At 42.6% G+C, this 21,807-nt stretch overlaps 1 protein-coding gene across 1 annotated transcript in view; it reads right to left on the bottom strand.

Annotated features, from left to right (window-relative positions):
* Positions 1-21,807, bottom strand: part of LOC126252317 (carbonic anhydrase-related protein 10) — a 788,385-nt gene that overhangs the window by 466,438 nt on the left and 300,140 nt on the right. The window contains exon 5 of the mRNA XM_049953202.1: positions 12,681-12,747. Coding sequence (XP_049809159.1) covers positions 12,681-12,747 — 67 coding nt within the window. The remainder of the gene's footprint in view (positions 1-12,680; positions 12,748-21,807) is intronic.

Here is a 21,807-nt window from a genome sequence, read left to right as displayed (position 1 = left end):
GACCTCGGGGAAGATCAGTTGGGATTCCGTAGAAATATTGGAACACGTGAGACAATACTGACCCTACGACTTATCTTAGAAGCTAGATTAAGGAAAGGTAAATCTACGTTTCTAGCATTTGTAGACTTAGAGAAAGCTTTTGACAACGTTGACTGGCATACTCTCTTTCAAATTCTTAAGGTGGCAGGGGCAAAATACAGGGAGCGAAAGGCTATTTACAATTTGTACAGAAACCAGATGGCAGTTATAAGAGCCGAGGGGCACGAAAGGGAAGCAGTGGTTGGGAAGGGAGTGAGACAGGGTTGTAGCCTCTCCCCGATGTTATTCAATCTGTTTATTGAGCAAGCAGTGAAGGAAACAAAAGAAAAATTTGGAGTAGGTATTAAAATCATGGAGAAGAAACAAAAACTTTGAGGTTCACCGATGACATTGTAATTCAGTCAGAGACAGCAAAGGACTTGGAAGAGCAGTTGAACGGAATGGACAGTGTCTTGAAAGGAGGATATGAGATGAACATCAACAAAAGCAAAACGAGGATACTGGAATGTAGTCGAATTAAATCGGGTGATGCTGAGGGAATTAGATTAGGAAATGAGACACTTAAAATAGTAAAGGAGTTTTGCTATTTGGGAAGCAATATAACTGATGATGGTCGAAGTAGAGAGGATATAAACTATATACGGCAATGGCAAGGAAAGCGTTTCTGAAGAAGAGAAATTTGTTAACGTCGAGTATAGATTTAAGTGTCAGGAAGTCGTTTCTGAAAGTATTTGTATGGAGTATAGCCATGTATGGAAGTGAAACATGGACGATAAATAGTTTAGACAAGAAGAGAATAGAAGGTTTCGAAATGTGGTGCTACAGAAGAATGCTGAAGATTAGATGGGTAGATCACACAACTAATGAGGTGGTATTGAATAGAATTGGAGAGAAGAGAAATTTTTGGCACAAGTTGACAAGAAGAAGGGATCGGTTGGTAGGACATGTTCTGAGGCATCAAGGGATTACCAATTTAGTATTTGAGGGCAGCGTGGAAGGTAAAAATCTTAGAGGGAGACTAAGAGATTAATACACTAAACAGATTCAGAAGGATGTAGGTTGCCGCAGTTACTGGAAGATGAAGAAGCTTGCACAGGATAGAGTAGCATGGAGAGCTGTATCAAACCAGTCTTAGGACTGAAGACTACAACAACAACAGTATCTTTTTCCTGTCTTAAATTTCGCGTCTGTAGCACGTCATCTTAGTGGTATAGCAATTGTAATGGCCAGCAGTGTATGTAACAAATATGGGGCCGTATCGAGCTCCTACCTCGCTCCCCGATAGCACCCTTCCGAAATTATGAGAATTGAGCGAACTGTGGTGCTGTGTACTCGGAAAAGCTGCCAGTGAATTGTCGAATCCTTGCTACGCGAGGTCGTTGATGTATTGCGTTCGAATTGCCCGCCTCCTCATCTGACAGTAACACTCAACGTCCAAAACTATTTGTTATGTATATTGCAAACTCTCTTGTCTTCTCCTCTACTTTTGTGCCTTATGGCACCCACACGTACCATGGCAGTTACTCTACGAGAAATTTACATATATATTACCATCCTGTAGCTTATACGACTTGCAGTTTCCCACATATAGCTTTCCATATCAATTCTGCGCAGAACCTTTTCATTTCTTGTCTTACTGGGCTAATTAATTTTTAGTATTCTTTGCTACTTAGCACTCCAAACTCTTCCCTCTTACACCATTTTTGCATACATGCTGTTCCAAACATCGCTTTGCTCCAAACGCAAATTGTCAGAAATTTTCTTCTCAAAAAAGGCCTATCTTTGGTGCCAGAAGACTTCACTCGGTGAGAAATTTCTCCTTTGCAATATTCTATGCTCAGTAGACAATACAGCAGTCTTTAATTCCTTCTCTCCTTCCTCAAAGGTGGTAGGAATGTTATTACTAAATCTTATCGCTTATATCCTGTCATACTGAACTTTAATCTCATATCTCAAATTTTCGGTTTTTTGCTTCATTGCTCCTTCGATATGCACCTTGACTACGAAAGAAAAAAGATTGGATTAATACTACTATACATGCGACTCACGTAGGTAACGAGTGCGTTTGTGTAACAGAACTTGAATGCGTAGTTCTGGTAGGATTATTGATGGACACAATTGCTAAAAATTACGTGCAGCTTTCAATAACATAACACTTAATAGTAGATACTATGAACCTACTGCACACAGTTTCCCTGGAAAATTTGTGGTTGGTGTCGACTGCATAGCGGGTCTTCCATTGTCTCAGTTGAATGTTGTCGCCCTTTCCTGTCTCCGGTCCCTTTCATACAAGGACGCTCAACATTTCTTGATAAGATAGTTGTGGCGCCGTCACTCTTACTCCGTGCACTAACTTAACTCGGGATACGTTGTTTTATGAACCAGTCGGCCCGTAAGGAACCTAGGCACACCTAGTTAGTCACCGACCTAGGAGGACTCCACAGAAAATCGGGAACTGTGTAACTATCCCCGTAATTATCCAGTATCTTCCGATGATTTCCATTCCCGTGTTACTGTATCTGACTACACAGAGATTGCCGAGGACGAACATGAATGTTTCAAGTCTGATGTAAAATCACCGCTTCCTCAGAATAACTCACTTGCATTGGGTAACCGAATTCCTATTTACTGTAGTACTATGCTTGTTCCCCGTCCAGAAATAACCCTAATCAGTCCAACATTAAAATTTAGTGATAGGTTCTCACTATCGTTATAGAGTACGATATACTAAACCACTTGCAACAAAATTTGAAATGGACGCCACTGTATTTTGCCTTAACTTATAGAGACGAGCGTCAAGTCACTGGCGGGCCTTGATAATGATCCAATACTGTCAATAAACCGATCTAATGTATTCGGTGCTGGAAGGTTATTGCAGAACTGCAGTTTCATTTAACACATTTTTTTCTTTTTTAATAATTTTCTGCACCGGGGTTTTCTGGCAGCTGCCCATCCCCGGCCTCTGGTACTGACCAGCTAATCAGTTCGCCGATCGTTTAGCAGCAGTGTCGCCGCGTAACGTACACTAATCTTTTTCTAACAATTTATTACTGCCGTTAATACAAGAATATCTCCCGGTTTCGGACAGTAATGGCCGCTTCTGATCTGTTCGTACAATTTCGTATTTCAACATGCCGATTCTGAGTGACCTCTGACTATCTGAATTAAAGACGGCCGATATAGCTGGGCCGTCAGAAAGTCTGTGATACAGGACTTCGTCCGAATTTAATATCAATTTGATTAAAGTGTCCATTGTTTAATTGTGCAACATGCCACTGCCCGAGACAAATTTTTATTCCTTTCGGTATATATGAGTCTCTTCAGTATGTTTAGTGCATCTAGTAGTATAACATTACTGCTCCTTCTGCAAGATATGCCACGTTTTACTGCTTCCGGTTCCGCTTTCAATCTGTGTCACTTACTGGAAGACGGTATTAAGTAACATTCTGGCTTCTAGGTAGTTCTTTGGAAAACGTTTGTTTTGAATAATATTATCTCTGTAGCTAAACCGAGCTAGGAATTCTGGTAAGGTTTGGTGTTGTTTTGTTTTACTTTTCATACAAGGCTCACCAGTCGAATGATTTCATAATGAGAAGTATTATTATATTTCCAGGACAATATTCATGTTTTACGTCGATGTCTAACCGTTAATTAATCTTTAGATCATCGCGTGATCGACCCCTGAAACGCGTTTCAACACCAGTCCGCATGGTTTACCTTCTAGATACTCAATAAAGTTACATCCAACTCCACATGTAGTGCATCTCTTAATGTGTTGCGGCTGGTCGCGGCGGAGGTTCGAGTCCTCCCTCGGGCATGGGTGTGTGTGTTTGTCCATAGGATAATTTAGGTTTAGCAGTGTGTAAGCTTAGGGACTGATGACCTTAGCAGTTAAGTCCCATAAGATTTGACACACATTTGAACATTTTTTTTAATGTGGTTAGCATCATCCAGTATTTATTAATAAGCAAAGATAGTGTGGTTACCGAATTTATTTCGCAACCGTCGTAAGAATATGCACCGATAATCGAAGGCTGATGTCACGTGAGTAGTGTTCAAGGTGAGCAGAGCTTCAGATGAGCTCCCTGTCTTGTACCGGTCACTGACCTCTGTCTGGCCACTCATTTCAACACATTAACTGTAGTTTCTTTCTATGGAGAAATGTGATTTATCTGAACACTTCACGGTAATATTCACTACTGGCCATTAAAATTGCTACACCAAGAAGAAATGCAGATGATAAACGGGTATTCATTGGACAAATATATTATACTAGAACTGACATGTGATTACATTTTCACGCAATTTCGGTGCATAGATCCTTAGAAATCAGTACCCAGAACAACCACCTCTGGGAGTAATAACGGCCTTGATACGCCTGGCCATTGAGTCAGAGATTGGATGGCGTGTACAGGTACAGCTGCCCATGCAGCTTCAACACAATACCACAGTTCATCAAGAGTAGTGACTGGCGTATTGTGACGGGCCAGTTGCTCGGCCACCATGCCTGGAACATGCGGTCATGCATTATCCTACAGAAATGTAGAGTTTCGCAGGGATCGAATGAAGGGTAGAGCCACGGGTCGTAACACATCTGAAATGTAACGTCCACTGTTCAGAGTACCGTCAATGCGAACAAGAGGTGACCGAGACGTGTAACCAATGGCACCTCATACCATCACGACGAGTGATACGCCAGTATGGCGATCACGAATACAGGCTTCCAATGTGCGTTCACCACGATGTCGCCAAACACGGGTGCGACCATCATGATGCTGTATACAGAACTTTGATTCATCCTAAAAAATAACGTTTTGCCATTCGTGCACCCAGGTTCGCCGTTGAGTACATCATCGCCGGCACTCCTATCTGTGCTGCAGCGTCAAGGGTAACCGCAGCCACGGTCTCCGAGCTGATAGTCCATGCTGCTGCAAATGTCGTCGAACTGCTCATGCAGATGTTTGTTGTCTTGCAAACGTCCCCATCGGTTGACTTAGGGGTCGAGACGTGGCTGCACGATCCGTTACAGCCATGCGAATAAGATGCCTGTCGTCTCGACTGCTAGTGATACAAGGCCGTTGGGATCGAGCACGGCGTTCCGTATTACCCTCCTGAACCCACCGATTCTATGTTCTGATAATAGTCATTGGATCTAGACCAACGCGAGCAGCATTGTCGCGATACGATAAACCGCAATCGCGATACGCTACAATCCCACCTTTATCAACGTTGGAAACGTGATGGTACGTATTTCTCCTCCTTACACGAGGCATCACAACAACGTTTCACCAGGCAACGCCGGTCAACTGCTGTTTGTGTATGAGAAATCGGTTGGAAACTTTCCTCATGTCAGCACGTTGTAGATGTCGCCACTGGCGCTGACCTTGTGTGAATGCTCTGAAAAGCTATTCGTTTGCATATCACAGCATTTTCTTTCTGTCGCTGAAATTTCGCGTCTGTAGCACATCATCTTCGTGGGGAAGCAATTTTAATGGCCAGTAGTGTAGATGCTTTCGATTGCCAGCAGTTCATCTTGAATCCTGAACAGGATAGTGAATTCATCAGCATCCACTGCGGTTGTGTGTATGCTGACTAAACTTACGAGGATATCTCCAAGCTTTTCTCTTTCATCCAAATTCTCAACTTTGATTCGGTAAAATCTATTAGTTGATTCACTGTTTCAAAGTGGTTGACTGTCTTATACAGACAGATATCGTATAATAATGTATTACGTAAATTATCGCTTAGGAATGTGAAAATATCCACCCAAAACTTCGAACAGATAAACAAATATAGTCAGGTGACATTAAAGCCATCTGAGTATCTTACCGCATCATAATGTCAAAAACTGTGTTAGAGAAAGCAACATTTCAGTGAACCCAGAAGAAGACCACCGCATTTATGGCTGAAACGTTGCTTTCTGCAGCACAGTTTCTACATTATGTCGCGGTACAATACTCAGTAAACATTAACTGAAAGTGGCTCTCACCGCTGATGCCTACGCAGTTAAATGTAGTTAGGCTCTTTGAACATCATAAGGTCATATAACAAATGGTTCAAATGGCTCTGAGCACTATGGGACGTAACATCTAAGGTCATCAGTCCCCTAGAACTTAGAACTACTTAAACCTAACTAACCTAAGGACATCACACAACATCCAGTCATCACGAGGCAGAGAAAATTCCTGACCCCGCCGGGAATCGAACCCGGGCGCGGGAGGTCATTTAACATTTCAATGAATGAATGTAATCTCGTCACATGATAAATGTACGTATAAACCCACCAAATAAAAAATTAATCGTCCCTTAGAAAATACGATGCTCATACCGCGTAACACTGCCTCTAGTGTTCATACCTGTTGGAATTCACCTAGAAAACATCTAAAGATTTATTCAGGTACCCTATACACAGCTGTAGACGGTCAGTGTTGATCAGATACCGTAGAGCTATCAAATTCTGGGGATACTGACTGCAACGTTTCGCCCCCTGTTTCAAGTAGGCGCAGATATTTTCTGTGCGATTAAGAGAGACTGATTTTACAGGCCATGACGGGTGCAATGTGGACGCTGACTGTTGGTCAAAGCTGGAACATACACTTGCAATCTTGTGATGCAGGCCATACTCATCTTGGAAGGTCGGAGTATCGCAGTATATATATCACGATTAAGGGGAAAACTTGATCGTTTATAATTCTGAAACGATTGGTGTTAATGTTCGTTAAAACGAGGGTAAGAGACTGTAGTTGTGTGTGTGTCCCCTAATCTTTCCTATCTACTTCTCATGATCTCTTTGCAAGACGTACTATGGAGGCAGCAGAATCATGGCACAAGCTTTCTAGAACACCGGTTGCCTGATTTTACACAACAGAGTTTTGCTGAAGATTTCCGGCAGTGATATTGGTTCAAATGGCTCTGAGCACTATGGTACTTAACTGCTGTGGTCATCAGTCCCCTAGAACTTAGAACTACTTAAACCTAACTAACCTAAGGACATCACACACATCCATGCCCGAGGCAGGATTCGAACCTGCGACCGTAGCGGTCGCGCGGTTCCAGACCGTAGCGCCTTTAACCGCTTGGCCACCACGGCCGGCGGCAGTGATATTAACAGTGCCTTTATACATTAGTTATTCTTCTGATGCGTCTCCTGTTCGATAAAGACTTCATTTTTTAAATTTTTTTTTCAGGTGAGCTTCACATTCCCAGAAGCAAATGTGCTATCACCACCCCAAGGGGGGACATACCACAATCAGTCTACATTTATGTCGATAAGGTTGAAATTCGTGCGCTCTTGCACACTATTCATGCTACGTATTTATTTGTACATAGATAAGTCCTTGCCTGTCTCAGTCTTCGTTACTTATTCGTCTGCTAGAGCAGCTTATCTCTGCGTGGAAACTGCGAGACATGTCTTAAGCATATCGCGTAATCTAGAAATGCTTGGCTGGCAGAATCGCTCAGCAAGAGCCACGTGGTCGGAGAACTAAGCGACACATTTCGCTCTTCCGCTTCGTGCTGTGCGGACTTGCCAATTTGTTTAGTATAGACGTTTTGCCTTGTTGTAAAGAAATGGGTTCATTCAAGCCACGCCGTTGTGATTATGGTGAGGCATAAAAAACCCACAACCGGTTCTTTACAGAATGGAATTCTCATGTTAACACGTCATATAGCAAATACGTAATAAACAATAAACTTATTTCCTTGTATCATTTTGTGGGTGTTACATATTATAATTCGGGGAGAGGTTGGGAAGGGGGCGGGGGGGGTTCGTCAGCGACAAAGTTCTATACAGCTTTGAAATTGTTGTAAGTCGCTAAGAACTGTCATGCTTTTGTATTGGAAGAATATAATCTGGATAATTTGCACGCCGTGAATTGTGCTTCGTTATTAATTTCAGAACTTGACTTATTGTGTTAAATCTGTATCGTCAGCTTATACCCAAACCTACATTTCTGACGGACCTGTTTCCATAGCTGTCCACAGTGGACTATATCAGTATTGTCCGGTTTCTACAAGAAGCGGATATCCAGTAATGAATCAGAAACAGAGGATCCAGCGTGTGAAGTTTTGGTAGATGGACTGTATTGAGTGTACGACTATACAAAGCAAACCGTGAAGTTTATCTGGAATTAACGTAACTTATAATGTCTAAGTCGTGTATATCATATTGTATACGAAATCTGCAGTTACTGATATATGCCTAGATGGTTAAGCCAAATCCAAATAAATTAAAGAAAAAGCTTTTAGTGAGTAGATTTTGACAGCATCTTAAACTCCGTTAATAATTGCATATAACATCGAAAATCAGATATTTGGTGCCTCTGGAGGCCGTCGATAGACAACTTGAAACTGTGATATGGCTTCGGGTTAGCCTTACAGTGATGCAGATGGTTGCTTGCTTGCGCTGCACTTGCGTATTGCTGCCGTGTGAAACATAAAGTTTCTTTACGGGAGATATGAGTTGTGTTCAATACGCAATGCAACATCTTTTTTTCCAGGCCAGTTTTGCTTGAAACATTGCGGAATCTGTTGTGAGACATCGTGGAATACTCCCGCTTCAGCCCCTGTAGTTTCATGAAGTTCTGTAGTTGGTGGTGGTACAAGCAGCCTTTACAATGGCGACTGTAACGGAGGTGCGTTCCAAGCAGAGAACTGCAACTGTCTTCCTTATGACGGAAAACCTGAACACTACAGACATTCATAGGCACTTGTAAAATATCTACGGTGACCTCACAGCGAACAAAAGCACGGGGAGTCGTTGTGCGTGGCGTCTGTCATCACCGCAACGGGGTCATACGAAGCTGCACGACCTGCCGCGTGCCGGTCGGCGGCACACAGCTGTGACTCCTGAAATGATGGAACGTGCGGACACTTTCGTTAGAGGTGCTTGACGGATCATCGTCGAACACCTCGCTGTTCAGCTGGATGTCTCTATTGGTAGTGCTGACACTCCCGTCCATCAGTAGGGGTAGTTAAAGGTGTGTCGCCCGCTGGGCTCCCTCCGCCTAACAGGTGAACATAAAGAGCTACGAAGGATCCTCACCGCCAAATTGCTTGCGTGATACGAGACTGATCGTGACAATTTTTGTGCCGAACATCGTCACAGGCGATGAAAATTGGGTCCATCAGCTCTAAAATGGCAATGGAGCGGCGTCACACCACTTCTCCTCCAAAGAAAAAGTTCAAAGCCGCACCCTCAGCTGGTGAAAGCTTGGCGATGGTCTTCGGGGACACTGAAGGTGCTATTCTTTTTTATATCCTCCCTCATACTGCACTGGTCAATTCTGAAACGCATTATACTATCCTCCGAAAATTGAAGAAAAGACTTCAGTGTGTTCGTCTCCACAACAGCGCAAATGAACTTCTGCTTCTGCATAACAATCAACGCCTCACACAAGCCAGCGCCTCCGAAAGGAGCTCACAAAACCTCGTTGGACTGTGCTTCCTCATGCACCCTATGGCCCGAATCTCGAACCTTCGGCTTCTATCTGTTTCGCCCAATGAAGGATGCAGTCCGCGGGAATAAGTACGTGGATGATAGGTAGCTTATAGATGGAGCGAGACATTACTCGTAGCTCCGACGTCAATCAGTAGAGTGCTACCATGCAGACGTACACATCCTCCCAAGGTGGCGTAACGCCGTCGCGTTGAACGGAAATGACGTTGCGAAATTTTGTTTTGTAGCCAAAGGAGTGGGGATAGTATGGTGTATTGAAACTCTGAATAAAACCAACCTTCTTCCAGAAAAAGATGTGTTTCACTACTTATTGAACGTCTACGTACTCTGTAGTCATCATCAGCGCAGCTAATATTAGTTGTTTGTGCCAGTTCACAATTTTGTTGGAACAAGGGGCAGTTGATATAATTTATATTCAATCATGTGGGCTCGCCAGTTCATTACCTCCTTGTTTTGCGTAAATTGAATAATTTCATGGGCCTTAATACGAATGTAAGATGATTTTCCTTTTGTAGATGTACGTTCATATAAAGAAAAGTGATCTGTTGAAGGACACTTGTGTTTGACACATGAGACTTTGTATTCATATTCAGAGCAATATAGCCTATATTCAGTACTCATGTAGTTTGCGAGTCTTAAGAACAACGTAACTTTGTGCTGCGGCGGAAATTCAAGGCTCATATCTTCTTGTGAATTCACAGGTTAAAGTACAAAATAAAGACAGTATTTAATGAACCTGTAATTTTCGGTTTTTTTTTTTTTTTTTTTTTTTTTTTTTTGCTGTGTCCATCGATTAGATAACTATTGAGTACTGTCTGTGTACCTCACTCCTGTTTCGGTTGTGAAAGAATGGATACATGAGAAACCACTTACTTCCGTTCTGACATGGACGTGAAAGTACCACCTCCTAAAGAAAAGCAGCTGTTTCCTTTGCCGATAAACATAAGTGATTCAATTATTGTCAAGTCCACGGTAAAAGACTATATCATCTTTGTTGGTTATACAAACGACTCAACTGTTTTTATTTTATTGCTATCAAACTGACGCAGCTGTTTTTATTCAAATACTGCTAAGCTACACTCCTGGAAATGGAAAAAGGAACACATTGACACCGGTGTGTCAGACCCACCATACTTGCTCCGGACACTGCGAGAGGGCTGTACGAGCAATGATCACACGCACGGCACAACGGACACACCAGGAACCGCGGTGTTGGCCGTCGAATGGCGCTAGCTGCGCAGCATTTGTGCACCGCCGCCGTCAGTGTCAGCCAGTTTGCCGTGGCATACGGAGCTCCATCGCAGTCTTTAACACTGGTAGCATGCCGCGACAGCGTGGACGTGAACCGTATGTACAGTTGACGGACTTTGAGCGAGGGCGTATAGTGGGCATGCGGGAAGCATGGTGGACGTACCGCCGAATTGCTCAACACGTGGGGTGTGAGGTCTCCACAGTGCATCGATGTTGTCGCCAGTGGTCGGCGGAAGGTGCACGTGCCCGTCGACCTGGGACCGGACCGCAGCGACGCACGGATGCACGCCAAGACCGTAGGATCCTACGCAGTGCCGTAGGGGACCGCACCGCCACTTCCCAGCAAATTAGGGACACTGTTGCTCCTGGGGTATCGGCGAGGACCATTCGCAACCGTCTCCATGAAGCTGGGCTACGGTCCCGCACACCGTTAGGCCGTCTTCCGCTCACGCCCCAACATCGTGTAGCCCGCCTCCAGTGGTGTCGCGACAGGCGTGAATGGAGGGACGAATGGAGACGTGTCGTCTTCAGCGATGAGAGTCGCTTCTGCCTTGGTGCCAATGATGGTCGTATGCGTGTTTGGCGCCGTGCAGGTGAGCGCCACAATCAGGACTGCATACGACCGAGGCACACAGGGCCAACACCCGGCATCATGGTGTGGGGAGCGATCTCCTACACTGGCCGTACACCACTGGTGATCGTCGAGGGGACACTGAATAGTGCACGGTACATCCAAACCGTCATCGAACCCATCGTTCTACCATTCCTAGACCGGCAAGGGAACTTGCTGTTCCAACAGGACAATGCACGTCCGCATGTATCCCGTGCCACCCAACGTGCTCTAGAAGGTGTAAGTCAACTACCCTGGCCAGCAAGATCTCCGGATCTGTCCCCCATTGAGCATGTTTGGGACTGGATGAAGCGTCGTCTCACGCGGTCTGCACGTCCAGCACGAACGCTGGTCCAACTGAGGCGCCAGATGGAAATGGCATGGCAAGCCGTTCCACAGGACTACATCCAGCATCTCTACGATCGTCTCCATGGGAGAATAGCAGCCTGCATTGCTGCGAAAGGTGGATATACACTGTACTAGTGCCGACATTGTGCATGCTCTGTTGCCTGTGTCTATGTGCCTGTGGTTCTGTCAGTGTGATCATGTGATGTATCTGACCCCAGGAATGTGTCAATAAAGTTTCCCCTTCCTGGGACAATGAATTCACGGTGTTCTTATTTCAATTTCCAGGAGTGTATTACGTGAATTGTAGAGGATTTTCAGTTACCACCATTTTCCAATGGGCGATTAAAATCCTGCCACTTACAAGAATAGGTACAGATTCTGAGTGGTGATTTGGGAGGCCAAAAAATACAACAGTGTTTTGTATTTCATTCGATTTCCCTGCTACTGATTTTATATGTTCGTCCATTTCTTATTATAAGTCATAAATACGTAAATGATGCGACTAGAACTAAGCGTTTCCTACTACTCTTGTAATCGGGCACTATAGGCTGCAGTTTCATCTTAATAGCACTATCTTGATCTTATCCACATTCTAATGACAGTTGCCTGAGCAGAGGAAATAGTCTGACCATAACTAAACAATCGATGTTATCTAATTAAACAACTGAAGAAATGCATACAAAATGGAGTCTGCCGTAAGTATTGACTCACTGGATAAGAAACATTTGAAAAGTAATGCTGTAGCTTTATATCATGGAGTATTTATAATGTTCTGACGTGTTTCCCAAGACACTATACTTCTTATAATTGTGTAATTTGTACTGTATTTTAAAGCAAAAACGTTCTAAGCTATAGTTATATTCAGATTTCTCCGTTTTGAAAGTCTATCCGTACCATTCTCAATAATATTATTATTAACTAAGTATTATTATTGTTATTCGGAAATACAGAAACTAAAGTAAGTTATTTACTCACCTCCGTGCCTAATTTTGTCAAGTTGGTCTGTCAGTATCCTCAGCTCAGGATTCGACAAATCTCCGAGCTGAAACATACGTAAAAGCAGAATTAATCGAATCGTTATTTTAAGGCTTTAGCGGTCATTTTTTGTTTTTTTTATGGCCAGCTACAATGTAATACAAACAGTAGCGCATAAACCAACGAAGCACGCAGTAAACCCTACGTGACATAAAGCCCCATTTATTTAACGGCTCTTAATCGATGCCAGCATGCTGCAGTTTTAATTTGCGATTCGTGCGTTTTGCAACTGATACAAATTTAGACCAGCACTGGAATTAGGCAATTAATGCGCAGTCGTTATCGAATTTATAATGTTATTTAATGAGATCGAGTTTGGATATCGGTGAAATAAACCAAACGATATTAAAACGAACGCTTTCCCCATATGCACCCGGTAACCAAGTTGGTAGGATGCAATCATTTTCCTGAAAATTGGATTCACCAGTAATCAGACCGTGAGGGGCAAACAAAATTTAATATGGGGAAATTTTATGATGATCCTCCAGTAGCTTCCTAGGCTTTTAAATCGCTAGCTGGCATGTATCTCTGTCGTTGTTCTTCATTAAAAGAAATTTTTCCTTCTCTGAGTTAGTAAACGTCCTGCTTAATTTCTCTCGATTATTACTTCGCGATGTCTTACCGTTTGTTTTGAAGAGCTGAATATTTCTGCTTGCTAACAACTAATTGTGAGGGGAAGGATGGCTCAAAGCTAATGTCAAGGAAATCTTGTAGTTTATGTGACTTCAACCATCGTCCGTATTTTTGCGTGTCTTGAATGTGTTTCTTTGAAGCCATGTCTGTGCTATCTTATGAAAGACTTTTCAGCATTGCCACTTCCAAATTCAAGCGATCTGATAAGAGTCAACTCTGTTTGATTTTAGGGTTACCAACGACAATATGGCAAAACACTAACGGGTCTTCTAAAGCTTGAAACATCCAAATTTGAAACCATCACTCCCCAGTAAAACTAACTGTATACGTTAATTGACAACCATGACAGTAACGCATATTAGAAAACAATGGACCAATGCATATTCGAAACGAAAATTTATTTTTCAATTGTGCAGTTAGTATTATGCTGTTCGCCCAAATTACTATCGTTTGATATTATCAGTATCGTCACTCTCTGCCCCAAATTTGTCTCCAATTAATTAGGTCCTGTGGAAAGTAACGATTTTTTAATTGAATTACGTGATACGGCATGAAACTGAGATATAATCACAAAATCTGTGGATCTTTCGCTATTTCTAGAAATATCCGAGAAACATATTTCTCGTACATCAAATGGCCGCATTTCAGACGATTCTTCTGTAGACCAAGATTTTGGTTTCAGACACATGGTTTCAAGAACATTCTTTTCCTGTAAGTCTGCGATTCCTATGAGAAACTTTCTTCCAAAGTAAACAGATAGAAACGTGTGTCTACATCTACATGTGTCCTCTGCAAGACACTGAACAGTGCATGGTGGCAGGTACAAATTAACAGTGTTAAGATCTCACCGACAAACTTTACTATTCCACCGTTGTCAATGGGCAAAACCAAATTACTGTTACATCTCTCGCTACCCAGCCTAATGAATCCTAACTTATCCATAAGGTTCCTGCGAGAAACGTATCATACAAGCAATAGAGCTCCCCTGCGAATACTAGTCATGTAAACGTAGTAACAGAGATCCGTAATAACAATGTTCCATTTCTTCTGAACGCCTCTGTTTCAGTTCCTTGAAAATAATCTGTTACATTTCCATGTGTGCTGCACAGATCTGATATATTCCTAGAAACATATCTTTTGATTAGTTCTGCATCTACCATCAAGCCTACTTTATAAGGCCCTTAAACTCACAAGCAGTATTCTATAACTGACAGTACCAATATCTTATACTTCTCTATAGTTACGACGCACTTTCAACGAACAAATCTTTATTCCTGAACTCCCACATTAGTCCCTTCCTATGCTTCTAGACACTTAGGAGGTTCAGGATGTCTACCACTGTTCTGAAAACAAGTGCTATCTAATTATTCGTCTGTGTCATTACTTCAAAGTAATCTACTTGTCAAGGGAGCTGACGCTCAGAGGAACAAGTGGAAATAGAGCCCCGATCTTTTTTCATTTTCTTATTTGACTTTCCACTTTTTGACTCCTGAACAGGTGCTGCCGAATCTATACTTCCGTTTCACCAAGAGTGTTTACTTCCTCCTCCTTTTCCTGCAAGACCCTCTTCAAATGCCTGATACTATAATATCTGCTCATTTTTCCATTCAGCAACATCATTTTAATGCGAAGAGAATATTCTGTTGCATCATCATATTGTGTGTAGATTAAGTACATTGGTGTCCCATACAAGAAACAACGCTCACCGTTATGGCATCTAATAGTCAGCTTACGATGTGAGGAAATCAAGTAAATGATAAACAAGGAAATGAAAAGGGGTGTTCGACATGAATTCAGATTTAACTCGCTATTCATCATCAGTACCGAAATAAAGAAGATTAGGTAGCGGGAATCTTGGAATACTTTCACACGGACAAAACATGTTCCAATGTGTTCTTTGATGGAACATATCACAGCTGTGAGATAAGCTTACATTAGATTCTTGATCTGTCACCAAACTGTATTGCTGCGTACACGAGGTGGCAAAAGTCATGGGACGGTGATATGTACACATGCAGATGGCGGTAGTGTCGCATGCATTCGGTATAAAAGACCACCGTATTGGCGGAGCTGAGATTTTTCCTCAGGCGATATGTATGAAAGGAATTCCCACGTGATTATGGCCGCACGACGGGAAGTAACAGACTTTGGTCACGGAACGGTAGTTGGAACTAGATACAGGGGCATTCCATATCGGAAATCTTTAGGTAATTCAATATTTCGCGATTCACAGTATAAAAAGTGTGCCGAGAATACCACGTTTCAGGCATTACGTCTCACCACAGACAACACAGTTGCCGACGGCCTTTACTTAACAACCGACAGCTGCGGCGTTTGTGTGGAGTTGTCGGTGCTAACAGACAAGCAACACTGTGTGAATTAACCACAGAAATCAGTATGCGACGTGCGACGATACTAAGAGAGTGCTGCTGAATATGGCGTTAATGGGCTGCGGCAGCAGACTGACAAAACGAGTGCCTTTGCTAACAGCAATACATCGCCTCTCATGGGCGTGGCCATATCGATTGGATCCTAGACGACTGGAAAATCTTGGCCTCGTCAGATAGGTCCCAATTTCAGTTGGTAACAGGTGATGGTAGGGTTCGAGCGTAGCGCAGAGCCCATAGACCCTTGGACCCAAGTTCTCAAAAGACACTGTGCAGGCTGGAGATAGGTCATTGCACGTAATGGACTGGGTTCCTTGGCAGCCATTCGTGTACCTCATGTTCCCAAACAACGATGGTATTTTTATGGATCACCATGCACCATGTCAGAGAGCCACTGATGTTCGCGATTGGTTTACAGAACGTTCTGGATAATTCGAGCGAGTAGTTTGCCCATCCAGATCGCCCTAAGTGAGTCCCACCGAACATTTATTGAACAAATCGAGAGATCAGTTCGTGCACAGAATCCTGCACCGAGAACACATACGCAATTATGGACAGGTATGGATGCAGCATGGCTCAATCTCTCTGCAGGGGACTTTCAGCGACTGTTTGAGCCCATGCCATGTGGAATTGCTGTGCTACACAGGGAAATAGGAGGCTCCACAGGATACTAGGAAGTATCTCATGACTTTTATAACCTCAGTGTAACGGGGCATCCTATGAACACTAAGCGGTGAATATGTCCAGAAAGCAGTAGGTCCTTGAAGGAGGTTCTTAATGTTCCCATATCTTCGTTTATCATCTACTACATTAAACGGCCGTTAAGGTCTACAACAGATAAAACAAAAGAAATAACCAGAATATCAAGGCAACAAAAAATCTGCATACCATAAAAAATTATAAAAGAACACATTACAAAACTACAATAAAAAAAGAAAGGCAGACGGTCTCAGAAGAGCACATATGTTCTGTAGACGATAGTCCTTCTCTGCTGGTCTCTAGTTTCATCTTCCACAGCTGTCGTCTCAACTTCTTTGAGGACTGTTAATAACTGATCCTTCCATGACGCTCTCGGACTCCTCTTGGGCGTTTTCCAGCAATCTGAGAAGGGTGGAACCGGTACGGGAGGGATCTATTAGCTCGAAGTCTGTGGCCGAACCACTGTAGTCTCTTCAACCCTAATATTTGGCCAATGTGTTACTTTAAAAACCGCTGGCATAAATCGTTTTCCGTTCTTCGATATCCTTTACCGTGTATGGTCGAAGCATCTTCTTCTTAAAGGCACAGATTATTTCTTGAGTTGTTGCTGATAGCGCCCAGGTTTCACAATCATATAAGAGTAACGGCAATACCAGTGTCATGTACAGCCGGATCTTATTGTTCTGTGGTATCAGTAGTGACTTGAATGAATTGTTCAGACCAGAGAACATGCGACTACCTTTTATAATTCACTGCTTCAGTTCTCTCGTCATGCCCATTTTATTAATCAGTGTGAATCCCAGGTCCTTGAATTCTTGAACTCGTTCAAAGCTATGCCCGTCCAGCAACAATGGAAGGAAGAGAAGAACTTGACGGCTTGATACAACGAGATATTTTATTTCATGATTATTCATCACGAGCCCAGTTTTCTTCTCATTGTGGAAAAATCGTGAAATACCGGATCATAATAGCTCTAGGGTGTCACCAATATTCACTACATCTTCAGCAGTTGCCGGGATTGTGTCTGCTGCTGCCCTCTCCATTTCTCTATTCGACCAGTGTCATGGCTTACTTTTTCCAAGTCTAAGTCGAATAGCATTGGCTTCAATAGACCTCCTTATCTCAATTCAATTCGAATACTGAATGGTGGCGATAAGTGGTTTTGCCGAACCGTACCTGAGAAGTAGATTGAGAGCAGCATTATGTAGTTATTCTGATGTATTTCGATACGATGTCAATTTCTTCTAACATTTTCCGTAACATGGAACATCAGTGCTGTCAAAAGCTTGTAGACTATCAATGAAGATAAGGTGGAACTCCTGATCTAGATCGTAAAATTATTCTATAACCCGCCTCACTGCAAATGAGTGCTCAAGAGTAGATCGTCCATGGTCAACGCCACATTGATAGAGGCCTAAAATTCCTTCCGCCAGTGGTTTCATGCGGTTTAGCAGTACCCTTGTAAAGCCTTTGTAACCAGATTCAAGTAATGAAAACCCTTGGCAATTGAACATTTGTGTAGCATCACCATGCCTGCAAATGGGACATACAGTTGCTCCTTTCCATTCTTCAGAGATTATTTCTGCTGCCCAGATGCTAAATATTAAGAGCACCAAGGGTTCGTCACTGTCTCACCTCCAAACCGGAGCATCTGATCTGTGGTATCAGTACCAACTGGAGCCTTTCTATTTTTGAGGGCGTTTAACCCAACACTGATCTCTTCCTCTGATGCATCAGGGACTTCCACTCTGTCAGACTGGGTCCGCATATGTGTTGTCGCTGTTGAAATGCCATGATTCAGTAAGTTTTCCAAAGGTCTTTTAAATAGCTTGGCCTTCTCTAATGGTGACACGACTCCATCAGTCTCATCCGTTAGAAGCAGTGTATGTCGTCGGTAGACACCTCTGTCAAATCTTGTGGCCTGAAAAAAAAGGAGAGTTATCTTATAGGAGGAGGAGGAGGAGGAGGAGGAGGAGATTAGTGTTGAGCATCCCGTTGACAACGAGGTCATTAGAGACGGAGAACAAGCTCGGAGTAGGCAAGGATGGAGAAGGAAATCGGTCGCGCCCTTTTAAAGGAAACATCCCGGCATTTGCCTGTAGCGACTTAGGGAAATCACAGAATACCTAAATCAGGTTTTCCGGACGCGGGTTTGAACCGTCGTCATGCCGAATGTGAGTCCAGTGTGAGTTATTCTATACTAACAATAGTAAAAAATAATAATAATAATAACAGTAACACTGGAAAAGCTATTCATATGTTTTTGGTAGTTTTTATGTTCACACGCCTAACAACAGATGACCATTCTGACACATGTACAGCCGCAGATGCACCTTGGCGAACAGCAGTTACTGCTACGTGTCCAATAGCATTGCATCCAACACCGCCAGCTGGCGGTCCACCGCGTTTTGAGTAATGTTGTTTTAAATGTGGGCGTTTTAATGGAACGTCGGTTTAACCCGGCAATAAAGCATCCCGTGTTGTTTCGCAGTGCGGTGAACGTGGCACGAGGCCTCTGGGTTGGGACGGAGTGTAAATAAAGTGCAGTTGCCACGGACGCGTGCGTACACTGCGTGTTACATGTCGACAGTGTAATTTCACATATCTGCCACACATCAGTAAACATACAGTCGTCACAAAGTATCTGATTATTGTTGTAACTCAAGTACGCCGCCTGAATTGAAATAGGTAACACAGTTTGGATGACACAGTGTTGCTCATATCGCCTCCAGATACGAGAAGAGTTAATGTTACTTACAACAATAGTACTCCACACCAAAATTCTGATTAATACAGGACCAAATGATTATTCCTTGTATCACATAACCTCTACATAAATACTCCGCAACTCAAGGAACAGTGTGTGGCGCAGCGTGTTACACACCATTATAATCGATTTTCTGTTCTATTACGTCCATGCAGGGGGGGGGGGGGGGGGATGAGTGTCTCAATGCTTCTGTCAGCTTCCTAAACTCTCTTATCACATTATTATCACGCATACGCGAGATGCACAATGGCGGCAGCATAAGGATTGCGCAGTTTTCTTCGAATACAGGATCTCTACCCTTACTAAAAATTTTGTAGGTAGAACTATGTCGTGTTTCCTCCAAAGATTCCCATTTAAGTTTCCTCGACATTCCTATTGTTTTATGGGCTACACTGGTCTGTTAAGGACGTTCGAGCGTGTCTCGATGTCTACTGTAATAATTACTTAATAAGGGCAACAAACATTGAAAACTGTTCTAGAATCGCTCTTTTATGGCATGATGCCATGTCCTTTACATATCCATTGCACTGAGTCGAAATCCCTCTAACTAATGTTAGGCTACCTGAATGAAATATTAGTAACGAGAAGCTTGTGTGGATCTCAATGGGCTTTCGTAGAAATTAAAATTGTTGTGTGTCAGTTTGGAATCTTTCTTGCAGAGTCAATGTTTGTGACCTGAAGCATAGTTTTGAGAAAATTTCCCAACCTCTCCTTTTGTGACATCATGTGGTGAAGACCTCAGAGCTGATAGAGGAGGTATTTCGGGGTGATAAAAATGTGCCACGAAGGTGAAGTGTAGTGTTATTTACTTCATTTATTTATTTTTACTTTTGGGAGAAAGATAGTTAGGATTCTGAAAGTTCTTGAGAGGAACAGAATCTTAGGTAGTGTTTGACAAGATAGAAAGATTATTAATACTAGTCAATGTACGAAGAAGAAGATTGCAGTTAATCAGAGAGAAATTAGAATGGCATGTTTTGGATTAAAAAGTCAGGAAAGAAGCGATAAACTAGTGGAACATTCTGAGTCTGGTATTCTGTGCAGTACTGCTTACTCAGGAAAGAGTTAGTGGGCCAATACGGTGATTCACTCAATATGTCTGTCAGTCAATTTAAGCGGGTTGGGACCAGTGATTTTACTGCTGTCAATCAAGAGATCAATGAAGTCATGAATGAGATATCAATTGTGTCTCATGTGGTTCAGCCTCTTGAGTCTGCTAGTAGCTGTGATATTTCAGTAGGTGGTGCTGCAAATTGTACTGCTTGTCATAGTCTAACTGAATGGCAGGGTATTCCTTCCAATTTACTAACTGTCTGCGATGAGAATATGAATAATTTACTGCTGGAATTATTGACAGAATTTAAGGAACATGAGGATAATGTAAAGGAGTTATGAAATGGTTTACCAGAACTTTGTGAAAAGCTGGAGAATACTGAAAAAGAAAGCAATGACAGTAATAAAGAGCTGAGCAAGGCCTTATCAGAGATGATAGACCCTGTTATGAAGGACTTGATGAGAATTCTATGAGGGACTTAAAATGCTTAACTATTTTGTTTAGCCGGTCGTGGTGGCCGAGCGGTTACAGGCGCTCAATCTGCAACCGCGCGACTGCCACGGTCGCAGGTTCAAATCCTGCCTCGAACATGGATGTGTGTGATATCCTTAGGTTAGTTAGGTTTAAGTAGTTCTACGGTCTAGGGGACTGATGACCACATATGTTCAGTCCCATAGTGCTCAGAGCCATTTGAGCCATTTTTTTATGTTTACAAGTAAGAAAACTCCTTGAGATTGGGATGCCCAAGTACAGGAAGAATTCGAGGGTGTGTGAGAAATTCTTTTGGAGACTCCTCTCATGTTACATGCTGATTTAAGTAAATATTTTAGTTTAAGCTCACATAGTTGTAAGATGGATCTTCGTGCTGAGCTGGACAAAGAATCTGAGGTAGATGGAATGATAAGACATTATACTGTTGCATTTGAAAGCCAAGTGTTCATCAGGTATCAAACAACTATTCCATCATCGATCGTAAGGCTCTAGCTATTATGCAAGGTTTTACGAAGTTCATATATTATTTATTCAATGAGTGGACCAATGTCTACTCATATCACTGAGCTTTAGAACTTCTAATGAGAAGAAAGTTGACTAATGTTATTTAGCCAGGTGGAGATTGTGTCCAGAAGAGTTTTACTTCATTAATGTGTATATTCCTGAAAAGGATAATGCTGTAGTTGATGCTCTGTCAGATGTCTTCTTGGGCAGAATCATGAGACCAAGGCGGATGTTAAAGAAAATGAATCCAGTGTCGGTTTCTTGCAGAATGTAACACTTGATCATTTCATTCAGACTTCGCTTGAGAATACTGCGAAGGAGCAAGTTAAAAAACGGAAGGCGATGAAGCCGAAACGGCGAGATCAAGGCAACGTTGGAATTAGGCAGTTTAACTTGATGATACTTCTTTCAAGAGACTCTAAATGGAGATAGTTTGGAATGTGTGCTTCTTAATCTTGACGAATAAACCTACAAGTTGATTTGGAACCTAATTTGAGATATACCCACTTCAGTGCAAAAAAGGTTTTCACA

Source organism: Schistocerca nitens, chromosome 4 (assembly GCF_023898315.1).
Source record: "Schistocerca nitens isolate TAMUIC-IGC-003100 chromosome 4, iqSchNite1.1, whole genome shotgun sequence".
Taxonomy (NCBI): Eukaryota; Metazoa; Arthropoda; class Insecta; order Orthoptera; family Acrididae; genus Schistocerca; species Schistocerca nitens.
Note: the sequence above shows the minus strand (reverse complement) of the source record. Positions and strands in the feature narration are given on the sequence as shown.